Raw genomic sequence first — 16,275 nt, 5'->3', positions numbered from 1 at the left:
ATTTGAAAACTTAATAAACCATGGAATAATGTAGATAGAGACGTAAAGATTGACACACACGCTTGGGAATGAAATGGGGTTTTACTAGAACATAAAAAAAAACAAAGTGTTGCTAGACACGTGAAAGATCTCTTGCGCGCGTCGTTTGGTGGTGATCGTGTGCTCAGCCGCCACTTTCGTCATGCTTGGCCTCCCAGGTCCCCAGACCTCAGTCCGTGCGATTATTGGCTTTGGGGTTACCTGAAGTCGCAAGTGTATCGTGATCGACCGACATCTCCAAGGATGCTGAAAGACAACAACGGACGCCAATGCCTCACCATAACTCCGGACATGCTTTACAGTGCTGTTCATAACGTTATTCCTCGACTACAGCTATTGTTGAGGGATGATGGTGGACATATTGATCATTTCCTGTAAAGAGCATCATCCTTGCTTTGTCTTACTTTGTTATGCTAATTATTGCTATTCTGATCAGATGAAGCGCCATCTGTCGGACATTTTTTGAACGTATGTATTTTTTTGGTTCTAATAAAACACCGTGTCATTCCAAGCATGTGTGTCTACATTATTCCGTGATTTATTCAGTTTTCAAATTTATACTGACCTTTTGATCACCCGACATGTTTTGTACGACCTTGGCTTTTGAATGGGTTTTAACAATTAAAACAAATCATCCGTCAATACTCTCATAATGAGAAAATTCAATTGTATATTTTACAAGTACAGTAAATGAAGGGTTTATGAAATAACAACTGATCGGCAAGAAGTTTGAAGTTATCATTGGAGTCTCGTATTGGGCTGTTGTAGATGTTTGGCAATACTACATTGGAGACCAGTAAAGAGTCAGCTTCACTGTCCTCTATTGCAACGTCACCTGCATGTCTAAATTTACAGGAACGTTGCGCAGCCTGCGTGGAGACAAACACAAGTCAGGGACGCGCCGGAGGTACTCACTCGGATACGACGGACAGGTCGTAGTAGACGGGCTGCGGGGACATCTGGTGCTGGTGGTGGGGCTTGTGTGCGCGGCCGTACAGTTGGTGATGCTGTTGCTGCTGCTGGTGCTGATGCTGTTGATGCTGGTGGTGATGATGCTGGTGATGGTGGTGCGGCTGCAGCAGGCGCGGGAACGCCGGCATGTCGCCCGCGCCGCCGCCTCCGGCGTACGCGCCGGCCATGGGGCGGTGGCTGTGGTGTTGTTGGGGCCGGCGCCGCTCAGCGCCAGGGGCCTAGGCCGCCTCCGGGCCCGCCCGCCGCCTCCGCCTCCACCGCCGCCCCCGGGACTGCGCCCACGCCGCCCCCGGGTCTCGTCGCACCTGTCCGCCCCCTGTCCGTACCCATCACTGCCGGCCCGCACGCACCTTCCAGCGCAGTTCCGGTCGCACTTCACAACACGTCACCAGTTGCCTCTGTCTTTCACCCAACACCACCTCCGGAAAAACTCTTCACCGAGAGAACAATAAGCCCCCGTCTACCTTTGACGATATCTCCAGTCGTCAGTCTGAAACGGTCTCATGAATCCACTGCTCCAAAAACAGAGAAAGCCGTTTTGCATCACCAGTATCCGGGTTCAATATAACGCTAACGAAGTAGTCCAGACACACCACAAATCGATCGAATTAATAGTCCACAACGAAGAAGAAGCACTGGGTCAAGTAGGGACTACACCAGATATCAAATGTTTTCACAGATGCATGCCATGGAAATGTTGGGAAGTAATATAAGGGTCCACTCGTTCAGAAGGTGAATTATTGAAATTTTACTACTGGGATCAGGGAGATACACTGTCACTGTGTCCTTAATTTACCATTTTCTGGTCATCTATTTACACATCACGACTCGAATTGTGGATGCTGTGTTTCGGTGATCGTCGAGGCTGAGAGTACGACCGCTGGAGTAAGGAACTCGCTGTTGTTCTCGATGAACGACGAAGGCAGTAGTGTCACTGATCACAGCGATTTAGACAATCATGCGACGTACGTGACAACTGGGTATCGTTTCGTTTGCGCAGGCTGCTATCAGCAGTTTTGGTCCTCCACGAGGCGAGCAGCGTTAGCGATCTGTGCGACACGTGCTGACAGCTCCACTCGCATTCCACTCTCCACCGAATGCCGGCCGGTCCACATGTGTCGATCAGTCTGCACCTCCAGCACGCACCGTGAAACGACGTATCCTCAGTTCGGGATTAGTTCCAAGACATCAGCATTTCACAGTACGTCAGAGTCATCTGCTGAGAAGATCTTCGCTTCCGAAACTGGAAGCATAACAAAGAGCGTCCTTCTGTTAACGTGTACCGAAATCGCAGGAATATAATTTGCAACCCCCGTAGGCAATACGCTGCTGTTTGCGAATTATTCGGGTCAAGCGCACCAGTTAATAGAAACGGTAACACTGTACGGCAAGTCTCCACAATTGTTATCGCGATATTTGAGCTTGTGGTGCCGGGTCGTCAATTATTCCGTTTTTGACGAAGGGAATTCATGGCACTGTACGTCTCCGAAAGTTTCACTTTCGTTTTGAACACGGTCGCAATGCGAGGCAGATCCGCCGGCAGCGCACGGTGTTTGGCCCGGCACAACGCGCAGGAAACGAGTGCCGTGGGGTTGACACGTGCCGAAGGGAGCGACTTTGTTTACGCGGTCGCCACCTAGAACTGCGCGCGACCGCAGGGCACGGCTGCAGAGAGCACGCCGGCCAATCAGCGCGCGCCGCACCTGTTGCCACTCCCCTCCACCGGCAGCTGGTCGCGCGTGCGCCCTCCGAGTCAACACCCCTCCGTGTCCTAGCGCCCTCCCCAATTTTATCGCGTCCTGCCTGTTGTCGGAAACAATACTGCCTGCTTCCGAGCGTTCGCATGGACACCTGATGTATCCAGCCCCTGTTAATATGATTGTTCGATATCCTCATTAGATACCACTTATCTGTGGTTCTTCACAGCTCAGAAATCCTCCTTTACTAAACTTTTTTTGTGGGACTCGCTTTCTATAAGGCGTTCTTTCCGTAGATAGGATTAACATTAATTATTTACGAAACTGAAAGGAAAATCAGAGTTTAACTTCCCGTCGATAACGACTTGATTAGCGACGGAGCGCAAGCCCGTATTAGGGACGGATGGGGAAGGAAATCCGCCGTGCCCTTTCGAAGGAACCATTCCGGCATTTGCTTGAAGCGAATTGGGGAAGTCACGGAAAACCTAAATGTGTACGGCCCGACGGAGTTTGAATAGTCCTCTTTACGAATTCGGGATCCAAAGTGCTAACCACTGCGCCATCTCTCTCGGAATAAACGAAACTAACGGGTGACTAATTTCAACAAACAATAGTATGTTTTAGATCCTTTGGAGCCCACAGGCAAAAAAATTTTTTGAATGACAACAAACTCTCACAGTGACTTGTTAGTTGGATCCAAATGTCCTTTTATTTTGTATTTTCCACAACTGCTGAATTTCGACATTTAGCCATTTTCAGGAGTGAATATAACTGTACGTCTTGATCGGTATTTATATTTTTATCGATTAGATTTCATACATTTTAACACTTTTCGGCCACAGTCGTCATCACAGTCACATTTAAAATATCTATGGTATACGTGTGCGTGTGAGCTGAGATTATATACACTAATCGATATGTTAAATGTGGCTCTGATGTCAGCACTGGCCAAAACTCCTTAAGGTGCACAATTTTATATAAATAAAAATGTAAATAGCGGCCAATAGGAACAGTTATATTGACTAGTGATAATGACTGCAGACCCGTAGTTATTAATAAATATTGACAGGTGTGTCGCGTAACACGTCAAGCGAACGTATTTGGGTCACAAACAAAACGTTCTTCTAGTCGCACATTGTCGGTTGATCGGACTTTAACGAGATGTCACAAAGCGTTTCCTCAATAGCTGTGACGTAACATGCCACTTGCAAGTATAAGCGCATACTGGACTAACTAGTTCTATTTCTCTGCGCTCTTTTACTTGCAAGTGGTATGTTACATCATAAGTTTTCAGGAATCTAGTGGTGACACGATGTTAATTTTTAAGTCCGGCCAATCCACTGAATGTTAACAACGCATGAGTAGAAAACTTTTACTGAGACACCAATGTGTCCCTTTGAGGCTACATACGATACACTTGAAAATCGCTACACATTCGAGCTGAGCAGCATTGGAAAATCGAACACACAAGGACATTTTAATCGAACCAGCGACAGCCTCTTTGACAGATTTTGGTTATACAGAATCGTTGCACTTTGGACAATGGACAATTTTTCCCAGCTGTGCAACCGGGTCTATTGTTAGTACTTTGAAAGTAACAAAACAAAATGTTCTATAAAAATTTCGAACATTTCTTCCCTACACGAGATAAGGGGCATCTCGCGCTAATGATGAACAGGAAGTCTGACAAATGATACATTGAGGCGCAAAATAATATCCGTACACGTCATACAGTGACTCAGATACACATGCACATATAGAATAGGAGTATCAGTCAAACAGATCACATCTCCATGTACGTTCTTGGAAATCCTGCCAATTATTCGACTACACAAACTGCTAACTGCCATAGAGAAGGACCGAACGTAGAGCACTGGGCTCATCTAGCCTAGCGAATAGGAATGGTCACGTGACATCCGCATAACGCTGCTGTTTACATTTTGTGCTAAGACCGAAGCGTCAATATTGCACATATTTTTCCTTTTCTTACATATCTGATTATTAGTGACAGCAATGGTGAGTAATGGTCGCTGAAGGGGACGCAAAATAAAATAATTAAAGTCAAAGTGGAAAAGAAGAAAACTTCGGAGCAACTTTACATCGAACTCAAATCACCTGACCTTGCTATGTGTGTTCGTGACAAATATCCTGTTCTGCGCATTAGGAACACAAGTATTTCTACTCTGTGCTAAATATCACAGAGAAAGATGGTTGGTTTCTTGTTTTTTTGTGGTTTTCTTACGCTGGTGCTAGAACATGGCTATCCTGTTTGTCTGTAGCAGTCCCTCTTACGTTATTATACAGGAAATGCATTTCCTTTGTGTTATAATAGTACCACATAACTGCGCTGCAAATAAAGGTTTTTTTCGGCGGCTTAAACAAATGGATATTAGACTTAAATGGAAAAAGAATTCTGTAGCTTAGTGTCGCTCACCCGTATGCACTTTAATCTTGTACGCTCTCGGATTTCTCGTCACTATTATTGATAGATTTACATTATTGTTAGTAGGTCCCTGTACAGAAACATCGAATCTTTTACATCCATGAGGTCCGGCATATACCTTCGTTGGGTTACGAGTACCTCGTCAAAAGCGCCGGCCGTTGTGGCCGAGCGATTCTGGGCACTTCAGTCCGGAAACGCGCTGCTGCTACGGTCGCAGGTTCGAATCCTGCCTCGGGCATGGATGTGTGTGATGTCCTAAGGTTAATTAGGTTTACGTAGTTCTAAGTCTAGGGCACTGATGACCTTAGATGTTAAGTCTCATAGTGCTTCGAGCCATTTGAACCATTTTTTCGTCAAAAGCGGGACCCAACTCAACTATTCCGACTGTGCAGTACATACTCTGTCCGGTCGTTAAGAGAGCGTTCTACATATGCTTTTCAGTTTTCGACGAACAGTCTTGCTAGGTACCGCACAGCACGTAATATACTGCTATTAACACTTGGAAAACCCACTGTTTTGTAAGAAAATACTGCCCTACCCTAAATAAGTATCCCGCAGAGACTGTAATGACCAAATTCAGTAGGCCTAAGTATACAGCCAGCCTCTGCCATCTGTGAATGGTGTCGGTGAGGCGCTGAGGGCAAGTAATAATGGTGTAAGCAAGCTTCGAGAGGAAGGTGAATGTCCATTCTGCTTCGATCTCACTGAAGCTGCTGTTAGATTTACCGCGTCAAAAACGCGTATCTAGCTGGGACGCTGCTGCCTACCTTGTTTGACAGCAGCATGAATGTTGTTGATAGTTGCTTACCGTCCAACTGGGTCGTACAGCAATGAGTTTCTAGGGCAAAGGCGAATACAGATGTGTACTCGTTGTTTCCGTCCATGTCAGACCCAGCTCCGACGAGGCACAAAATACGTCTCTTGTCGCTGGTAAAGGCCGAAGAAACTCCTAATTGATGCGAACATGTCCTTACAAGCACTCCTTCGCAACGGTCAAACTTAAACAGCGAACTGAACTCGTAAACAAGAAGCCCATAGTACACTGCAATCAGCAATTTGTCTGCCACTGATCTGCGGATTAGCCGCGACAGCAGCTAAAACACCTACTTGGGCATCATCATTTGTTGCTGGTCGTGGTTGACGTTTCACATGTGGCTGAACACTTCCTGTTTCCTTGAATAACGTAACTATCCGGCGAACGGTCCGGACACTTGGATGATGTCGTCCAGGATACCGAGAAGCATATATAGCACACGCACGTTGGGCATTTTGATCACAATAGCCATACATCAACACGATATCGACCTTTCCCCCATTGGTAAACGGTCCATTTTAACACAGATAATGTATCACGAAGCAAATACCGTACGCACTGGCGGAATGTTACGTTATAGCACGTATTTATACGTTTGTGACTATTACAGCGCCATCTATCACAAAGCGAAAAAAGTGGTCCAACTATTCATATTTCTTTACGTGCTATACCAATATGTAATAAAAAATGGGGGGTCCTATTAAAAAAAACGCAGTGATATCCGTTTGACCTATGGCAGCGCCATCTAGCGGGCCAACCATAGAGCCATCTGGTTTCCCCCTTCAAGCTAGACAAGTTTCGTTCTTTGTAGTTTTTTCGTTTGACGCTTATTTCCTGAGATATTTGGCCCGGTCACGATAAATGGACCACCCTGTATAGATAGATATACGACGTTAGTTGGAAATCAAGGGTGCTGAAGAGATCGGGATCGATCAAAAACTGTTAAACTGTAGAGCCACCGAATAAGAAGAGAACAGTGGCGTAATAGGCTTTTCGGAACTAAATTTCTGAGGTGTCTCAAAAGCAAAGTTTAGTCGGTATGTATTACAGGTTTTTGCGTATAGCTGTGAGCTATGAAATTTTATTGGCGAAACAAAAGCAAAACTTAAGGATTGCTCAGCAAGCAATGGAGACATCACTATTGATGTCAGGTCAGAAACATTCACATTTACACAGTTTGTAAACATTACAAATGTTCAAATGGCTCTGAGCACTATGGGACTTAACTTCTGTGGCCATCAGTCCCCTAGAACTTAGAAATACTTAAACCTAAGTAACCTAAGGACATCACACACATCCATGCCCGAGGCAGCATTCGAACCTGCGACCGGAGCGGTCACGCGGTTCCAGACTGAAGCGCCCAGACCGCAAAGCGCCCAGACCGCACGGCCACACCGGCCGGCTGTAAACATTACATTATATAAAATTTCACAAAAACTTGGTATTCTATAAGGCCCTATACATCTTCCAAGCTGGAGTTCGGACACCACACTGAAGCAAGTGTTCGACTGTTTGATCTCCACAGAGGCACTCGACATTATCTTTTTTGTTATTATTGGGTCTTGCGTTCTCGGAATCTATACAACAATTCAAGCAAATAACATTAGTAGTTTTATTTCAGGAAAGCATGTTGGCAATACTAAACTTGAATGTACAAAGGTGTCGCAAGCGATGGGCGACATGCAACATAAATCCGAGTCCTTACTATACACAATGTTCCTGCAAGTTGACACACGTCACTGATAACTGTTCTCGTAACACTCTCTGCTGGGCCGAGCTAATACTCCGCGAATAGTTTACACTAAAGTCCGGCCCCTGTTTTCTTTTTTTTTCTCTTTTTCTCTCTTTATTGTAATTTCATTGCCCTGCCCAATATGGACAGGGGAGGACTGGCAGCTCGGCACAGTCCACCGCTATTCAGCCAGTTGGCTTTACAAAAATACAGAGGAGTGATTACGTAAAAAGGGGATATAAAGAAGCACAGTAAATGGAGATGATGGGATTTAAAATATACACGAAGATGGGGACATACACTGGGGGACAGCTAAAAAGTCAACATAAAGTTAAAAGAACACAGCTGGCAAATCAGAACACTGGAAGCAAACACAAGTTAACAGTCGGCCACAGGATAAAAATCACACAGAGCACGACACTTAAAAAACCATTGCAAAGGACGGAGCACTCATGAAGAATAAAAAAACTGCTGGTAGGGACCTGCCAACGAGGGTGGCAGGAGCGTCGCTTATATTCACTTCTTGCAGATGTCGCTCCTGTCGTGGTGTAGTCCTTATCAGCGCACCATTGGTCGACGTCGTTTCACCGCCTTCTCTCGTCTTGCGTTCTTCGTCTTCGTTCCGGCGCCAGTCATAACCCCATCTGGCCACTCCCGATCTCAATCTGAATAAGAACTTCCACATTAGCGTCCCTTGTCATAACACAGTTGCCAGGTTTCTGATGCTCTTTTACAGCCAGGTTGAAGAAGGTCCATATCTTTCCACAGTTGTAATCTGGCTATTTTATCTGAGGTTGTAAGTACACCTGATGTTCTAAGACAGCTCTTCCTGGATTTCCGTCTTTGCAAGTGCATTTCATGTTCCTGCTCCATTTTCTTTTTGTCCATATTTGCAGCTCTTTCACTTCGAACATAAGGTCGGAGCATAAATTAAACAGCCTGTTATAAGTGTGCCAGTGTCTTTGGGATCTACACCCACCTGTCTGACGTGACTTGAGTTACGCCAAAGAGGAAAGGCGTGCTCTGCCGCGGAGTAACCACCTGTCTGACGTGACTTGAGTTACGCCAAAGAGGAAAGGCGTGCTCTGCCGCGGAGTAACACAGTGCTACTGCGAAACTCGTACTGTTTCTGATTGATTATGTCACTGTGAAGCAGCCAGTTTTCTAAGAAGATTGTTCGTGGTGGGAACTTGCAACTTTGTGTTCTTGCTGTACTTCTCGTACATTCAGTTCAAATGGCTCTGAGCACTATGGGACTTAACAGCTGAGGTCACCAGTCCCCTAAAACTTTGAACTACTTAAACCTAACTAACCTAAGGACATCACACACATCCATGCCCGAGGCAGGATTCGAACCTGCGACCGTAGCGGTCGCGCGGTTCCAGACAGAAGCGCCTAGAACCGCTCGGCTACTCCGGCCGGCCGTACATTCAGTCCTTGATCAAGCCACCTCTAATTTTCGAGTGCCTTTCTCTCTCTCGATCAAATGAAAAAAAATTATCTGCCGGCTGATGCTATCTCACCAGAAACATCACGGCCACATTAAGTTGGTTAATGTATCTTGAGAATTACTAGAAGGGGCAGGAAAACAAATGGATCAGACTGGTGTGGAAGACTGTAATGATTAACTGCATGTACAACTTTAGCTGATTTGCACATAAGTGTTATTAATTCACCCTAAGTTGTCAATTTGTGATTAGAATTATGGTTCTTTTCATTTCACTTTATCTAACTTTTCTTTTAAAGTAGTCTTATGAGCGGTTTGATGTGACCCTCAACGAATTCCTCTCCTGGACCTCACTCTTTACCTCAGTGTAATACTTGCATCATGAGTACTCAATTATTTGTTGGATGGATTCCAGTTTCTGTCTTCTTCTATCGTTTTTATCCTCTACAGCTCCATGTAGTACCATGAAAATCACCTTTTCTCTTTTTCTTGTAATGTTCGCCGATTTTGCGTAGAGCCTTCTCATTTCTCACAATATCAGTCCACGTAATTTTCAACGTCTTCTGCAACACCACATCTCAAACGCTTCGATTTTCTTCTTTTCCAGTTCTATCACTATCCATATTTCACTGCCGTCCAATGCTGAGGCCCAAAGGTACATTCTCAGCAATTTCTTCCTCAAATTATTGTCTGTGTTTGATACCAGTACACATCTAGTGGGGAGGAATGCCGTCTTTGCCAGGTCTGCTTTTTATGTCCTCCTTGGTTCGGTCGTAGGTAGCAGAACTCCTTAATTTCGTCTACTTCGTGACTCACCAGTTTTGATGTTAAGTTTCTCGCTATTGTCATTTCTGCTGCTTATAATTACTATCATTAGACACACTACGAAAATTTTGCGATATGTCATGTGTTATGCTTCACTGACGAAAGTACTGACGTCCGGTGGGCCACAGTCGAATTTCCGAAGATTGCAGATAAATCTGTAGAAATCAGATAAATAATAAATAAAATGTTCAAATGTGTGTGAATCCCTAGGAGACCAAACTGCTTAGGTCATCGGTCCCTAGACTTAGACACTACTTGAACTAACTTAAATGCTAAGAACAACACAAACACCCATGCTTGAGGGAGGACTCGAACCTCTGCGGGAATGGCCACGCAGTCCGTGGCATGACACCACAAACCGCGCGGCTACTCCGCGCGGCGGTTAAATAATAAAAATGGCCCAATTTTGCAGATGAAGACTGAATTTTACTGTGGAAAAATATATGGGCCGTATACCACAGTTCCTCAGTTGCTGAAAAAACAAGACATACTATCTTAATACATTTCCATCAAATCTATTATGCATGTAAATGGCTTAATGAAAAAAACCTTGAATCCGTAACTCTGTGCGGAATACTGTTGTGGATAAATACTTGTCTGAAGCAACATTTCTGTGTTAATAATGTCACTTATGTAGATTCAGTTCAGTAAAAATACACTGAAGAGACAAAGAAACTGGCACACCGGCCTAATATCATGTAGGGGCCTCCAGAGCACGCAGAAGTGCCGCAACACGACGTGGCATGGACTCGACTAATGTCTTGAGGGAATTGGCAGAATAAATCCTGCAGGGCTGTTCACAAATCCATAAGAGTACTATGGGTTGGAGATCTCTTCTGAACATCACGTTGCAAGGCATCCCAGATACGCTCAATAATGTTCATACCTGGGGAGTTTGTTGGTCAGCGGAAGTGTTCCTGAAGCCACTCTGTAGCAATACTGGAGGTGTCGTATTGTCCTATGTCCTGCTGGAATTGCTCTACTCCGTCGGAATGCACAATGGACAGGAATGAATGCAGGTGATCAGACAGGATGCTTACGTACGTGTAACCTGTCAGAGTCGTATCTACACGTATCATTCCAATTGCACACACCCCACACATTACAGAGCTTAAACAGTCCCCTGCTGATTTGCGGGGGCCATGGATTCATGATGTTGTCTCCATACCCGTACACGTCCATCCGCTCGATACAATTTGAACCGAGATTCGTCCTACCAGGCAACATGTTTCCAGTCACAATCGCGCGGCCACACCACGTGTTGGACGGAAATCTGTAGATGTGATGCACATGTACAGACAATCAAATATTTACAATTAAAAATTGGACGATTTATCCAAGAGAAAGAGCTTCAAATTGGAAATTTGTGGTAAGGACTATGGGACCAAACAGCTGAGGTCATCGGTCCCAAGCCTTACGCACTACTTAATCTAACTTGAACTAACTTATGCTAAGGACAACATACACATCCATGCCCGAGGGAGGACTCGAAACCTCTACATCTACATCTACATTTATACTCTGAAAGCCACCCAACGGTGTGTGGCGGAGGGCACTTTACGTGCCACTGTCATTACCTCCCTTTCCTGTTCCAGTCGTGTATGGTTCGCGGGAAGAACGACTGCCGGAAAGCCTCCGTGCGCGCTCGAATCTCTCTAATGTTACATTCGTGATCTCCTCGGGACGTATAAGTAGGGGGGAGCAATATATTCGATACCTCATCCAGAAACGCACCCTCTCGAAACCTGGACAGCAAGCTACACCGCGATGCAGAGCGCCTCTCTTGCAGAGCCTGCCACTTCAGTTTGCTAAAAATCTCCGTAACGCTATCACGCTTACCAAACAACCCTGTGACGAAACGCGCCGCTCTTCTTTAGATCTTCTCTATCTCCTCTGTCAACCGGACCTGGTACGGATCCCACACTTATGAACAATACTCAAGTATAGGTCGAACGAGTGTTTTGTAAGCCACCTCCTTTGTTGATGCACTACATTTTCTAAGGACTCTTACAATGAATCTCAACCTGGTACCCGCCTTACCAACAATTAATTTTTTATGATCATTCCATTTAAAATCGTTCCGTACTCATACTCCCAGATATTTTACAGAAGTAACTGCTACCAGTGTTTGTTCCGCTATCATATAATCATACAATAAAGGATCCTTCTTTCTATGTATTCGCAATACATTACATTTGTCTATGTTAAAGGTCAGTTGCCACTCCCTGCACCAAGTGCCTATCTGCTGCAGATCTTCCTGCATTTTGCTACAATTTTCTAGTGCTGCAACTTCTCTGTATACTACAGCATCATCCCCGAAAAGCCGCATGGAACTTCCGACACTATCTACTAGGTCATTTATATATATTGTGAAAAGCAATGGTCCTATAACACTCCCCTGTGGGACGCCAGATATTACTTTAACGTCTGTAGACGTCTCTCCATTGAGAACAACATGCTGTGTTCTGTTTGCTAAAAATTCTTCAATCCAGCCACACAGCTGGTCTGACATTCCGTAGGCTCTTACTTTTTTTATCAGGCGACAGTGCGGAACTGTATCGACCGCCTTCCGGAAGTCAAGGAAAATGGCATCTACCTGGGAGCCTGTATCTAATATTTTCTGGGTCTCATGAACAAGTAAAGCGATTTGGGTCTCACACGATCGCTGTTTCCGGAATCCATGTTGATTCCTACAGAGTAGATTCTGGGTTTCCAGAAATGACATGATACACGAGCAAAAACCAGGTTCTAAAATTCTGACGGGGAGAGCCGCGCGAACCGTAACAAGAGGCCGTGGACCGTACGGCTACCCCGCGCGCCGAAAGAGTTTCACAAGTTCAGCAAGTCAACAATGCGTTGGTCCAACTCCGACTCCTATGCAAGCAGTTATTCGGTTTGGGATTTAGTGGTAGAATAGCTGGATGCCCTCCTGCGGGATGTCGTTCCAAATTCTGTGTAGCTGGTGCGTTAGATCGTCAAAAGGAGAGTTGGCTGGAAGTCACTGCCCATGATGCTGCAAACGTTCCACGTCTGGTATTCCACCGCTGTCTGGGGCATCTCCAGACACGTCTTCGCTGGTCGTCAGGGCTCGGTTCAAAGCTGGACTCGTCAATGGATTCAGCTCCAGTCAATGTGATTCCAGGTTGAGCACGTGTCTGGAGACGCCCCGGATAGCGGTAGGATACCATTCTAACTGTCGCCCGCCATACAACCAGGAGTGATGGTCTGGGGTGCCATTTCTTTTCATATCGAGACTCCTTTGGATGTCATCCGCGGCTCCCTTACAGCACAGCTGTACGTTGACGATATTCTATGTCCCGTTTTATTGCCCTTCACGGCAAAACATCCTGGACTTAGATTTCAGCAAGATAACGCCCGCTCGCCCACGGCGAGAGTTTCTACTGCTTGTTTTCGTGCATGCAAAACCCTACCTTGGCCGACAAGATCGCGGGGTCTCTTCCCAGCTGAGAACGTTTGGAGCATTATGGGCAGCGTACTCCAACTTGCTCGGGATTTTGTCGAGCTAACGCGCCTGCTTGACAGAATTTGGCTCAATATCTCTCAGGAGGACATCAAACAACACCATCAATCAGTGTCAAGTCGAACAGCTGCTTGCATAAGGGCGAGAAGTGGACCAACGCGTTACTGACTTGCTAAATGTGTGTAGCTCTTTGTCTTGAATTAATCATTCAGTTTTCTGAAACTGCAGTCATTTATTTGCGAATCACATCTACCGATTTCCGTCCCATTCGTGTAATTCGTTCATGATGCGCCCCTTTTCTGTCTTAGAGTGCATGTAAGCAGAAAACAAACAAACAAAATTTAGTAAAAAGATACCATAGTGAATCCTGGGGAAGATTCTTTGCTAATGTTGAACATGTCATTCACGGTACACAGAATGTAGAGTTTAAACTTGTGAAACATAAGAATAAACTGGAGAAAGATATTGCAGACATTAATAATGTAATAACAGAAAATTAACGGATACTAGTTTATAGCAATGTATGATACGAAGATAATTGAGAAAATCCTTATATAAAAACTGATACTAACTCTGTGGCACAGATAGACATAAAAGAATTAATAACTGCCCTAAAGGTAACAAAAACAAAGAAAAGAAAGAAAAGCTACTGGCTTAGAGGATCGTAATGCTGAATTAATGAAATAAGAGGAATGGTTTGAGAATTTTTCTCTATCCATCTTTAAAATATGTATTGTAACAACCTATAGAATGGAACTCAGTTTAATTCATTTCCATGTTTAAAAATGGAAATAGGAGAAACATAGGAATTATAGGGGCAGACGTTTAGTAAAAGCGAGATATAAAATGTACGATAAAATTCTTAACGAAAGATTGCAAACTATTACAGACGCAATAATTTCAGAAGGACAATCACGCTTCAGGAAGGGACATTCGCCTAATGATAATACATTCGTAGTAAGTAAAATTATTGAAAAACCTCGGAAACTTTGCTTAGAAACGCATCTACAATTTACTGATTCTGTGAAAGCCTTTGATAAGATAAAACAGCCCATTTTGTAAAAAATATTTGAAATAATAGATGTTCCTAAACGCCTTACTTGTACAATAATGGCCTAAATGTAAATACTAAAATAATTATAAGTTCAAGTTCGAAACCGTAAGGTGAAATTTTTATCAGCGAAGGTGTTCGAAGAGGGTGTGGCCTGTCACTCACATTATTAACGAGGGCGTGCTGAAAAGTAATGCCTCCAATTTTTTATTCTGTTTTCAATATCGGCAGAGGTATTGCATGTCATGCATATCGCTCGGTGATGTGTAACGTAACTGTGTTGGTGTACGACAGACAGCGTGCTGTAATCGAAAGCACAAACTCGAAGAGTTCGTCGACACACGGAGCACTCTTTCCTTCAGCATGGCAATACCAGGCCACAGACGAGCGCTGCGACAGCTGCAGCAATCCGACGCCTCAGCTTTACTGTCATCGATTTGGCCCAGTCCATTTTTTGTTTCCAAAACTTATAGAACGCTTCAAGGACTTCCCTTTGATACTGATGAAGATGTGCAAGCAGAGGTGCACATGAGTCTCCGACAACAACGGCAGACATTCTACAGTGATGATATCAGCAAAGTGGTCTCTTGTTGGTTCAAATGGCTCTGAGCACTATGGGACTTAACATCTGAGGTCATCAGTCCCCTAGAACTTAGAACTACTTAAACCTAACCAACCTAAGGACATCACACACATCCATGCCCGAGGCAGGATTCTAATCTGCGACCGTAGCGGTCGCGCGGTTCCAGACTGAAGCGCCTAGAACCGCTCGGCCACACTGGCCGGCGGTCTCTCGTTGGGAGCAATGTTTTCGCGCCAGGGTGACTAAATTGACAAATAAATATGAAAACATGAAGAACAAAAGTGTGAAATGTTGCTGAAGACTGTCTTATTTAAAATAAGAAATCATGACGTACAGAATTATCTCTGAATACCGGAAAATAATTTCCCCTGCTGACGGGTTAGTAAAGACGCAGGTAACTTGATATAAGAGAGAGCACACGTCGTAAGTCCCCAGTACAGTGATAATGAATTCCATATATCTACATCAGTTTCACAAGCTGCTACACTTAAATTTGTTGAAAAATAGCGCCCCCCTCCCCAGCATCCGCTCTAATATCCCCAGAGTCGGCCGAACAATATCATAGGCAGCGAGAATTCTTGTCAGGGGATCCTCTCCAATCTCGACAGGCGTCTCGTACATAAGACATTTTACACGGCCCCACAAGAAGAGATTAGGTGGGATGAGATCAGACGTATGTGCTAGCTACGAAACAGGACCTCTTCTGCCTAACACCTTTTCATAGATTGTCCGATCGAGGTATTCAGTCCAGTGTGACGTGGAATTCTGTAAAGGTGGAAGCACATCCGTTGACGAATAACAAGTGCGGCGTGTTCCAAGAACCTGTGCAGTGTGTCTGTTAAAAGCTGTGTCCACTGGTGCATTTAAGCGGAGAGAAATAAGAAAGGGGCCTAGCGCCTAATCATCGATTATTCCGACCCACACGTTGACTGACAATTGTTTATAGCCCTTCACTACCATAGCGTTGGCGTCTCATCGGCCCAATTATGAGTATCGTGGCTAGGCCTGCGAAACATCGCTACATCTATCTATCGATATTTTTCCAAAAAACATCAGTATATATCGGCGACATTTTACTCACCGACATATTGATATGAAAATAGCAATATTTTATATCGAATTTTTTTCACAATTTTCAGTAGGAGTCTCGGTACATTTTCAGCTTTCATCACGACCAACCTCTCTCTTTGA

General features: G+C 44.6%; 1 protein-coding gene across 2 annotated transcripts in view; it reads right to left on the bottom strand.

Moving 5' to 3' along the window:
* LOC124613225 (protein cycle) overlaps window positions 1-16,275 on the bottom strand; it is a 996,167-nt gene that overhangs the window by 289,595 nt on the left and 690,297 nt on the right. Inside the window, exon 1 of one of the 2 annotated variants that reach the window (XM_047141898.1) lies at window positions 955-1,197. The exons of the other annotated variant lie outside the window; for it this stretch is intronic. Coding sequence (XP_046997854.1) covers window positions 955-1,178 — 224 coding nt within the window. The 5' untranslated portion in view covers window positions 1,179-1,197. Of the gene's footprint in view, window positions 1-954; window positions 1,198-16,275 lie in introns of those variants that run through there. 2 annotated transcript variants of the gene reach the window in all.

This window comes from Schistocerca americana, chromosome 4, assembly GCF_021461395.2.
Source record: "Schistocerca americana isolate TAMUIC-IGC-003095 chromosome 4, iqSchAmer2.1, whole genome shotgun sequence".
NCBI lineage: Eukaryota > Metazoa > Arthropoda > Insecta > Orthoptera > Acrididae > Schistocerca > Schistocerca americana.
Note: the sequence above shows the minus strand (reverse complement) of the source record. Positions and strands in the feature narration are given on the sequence as shown.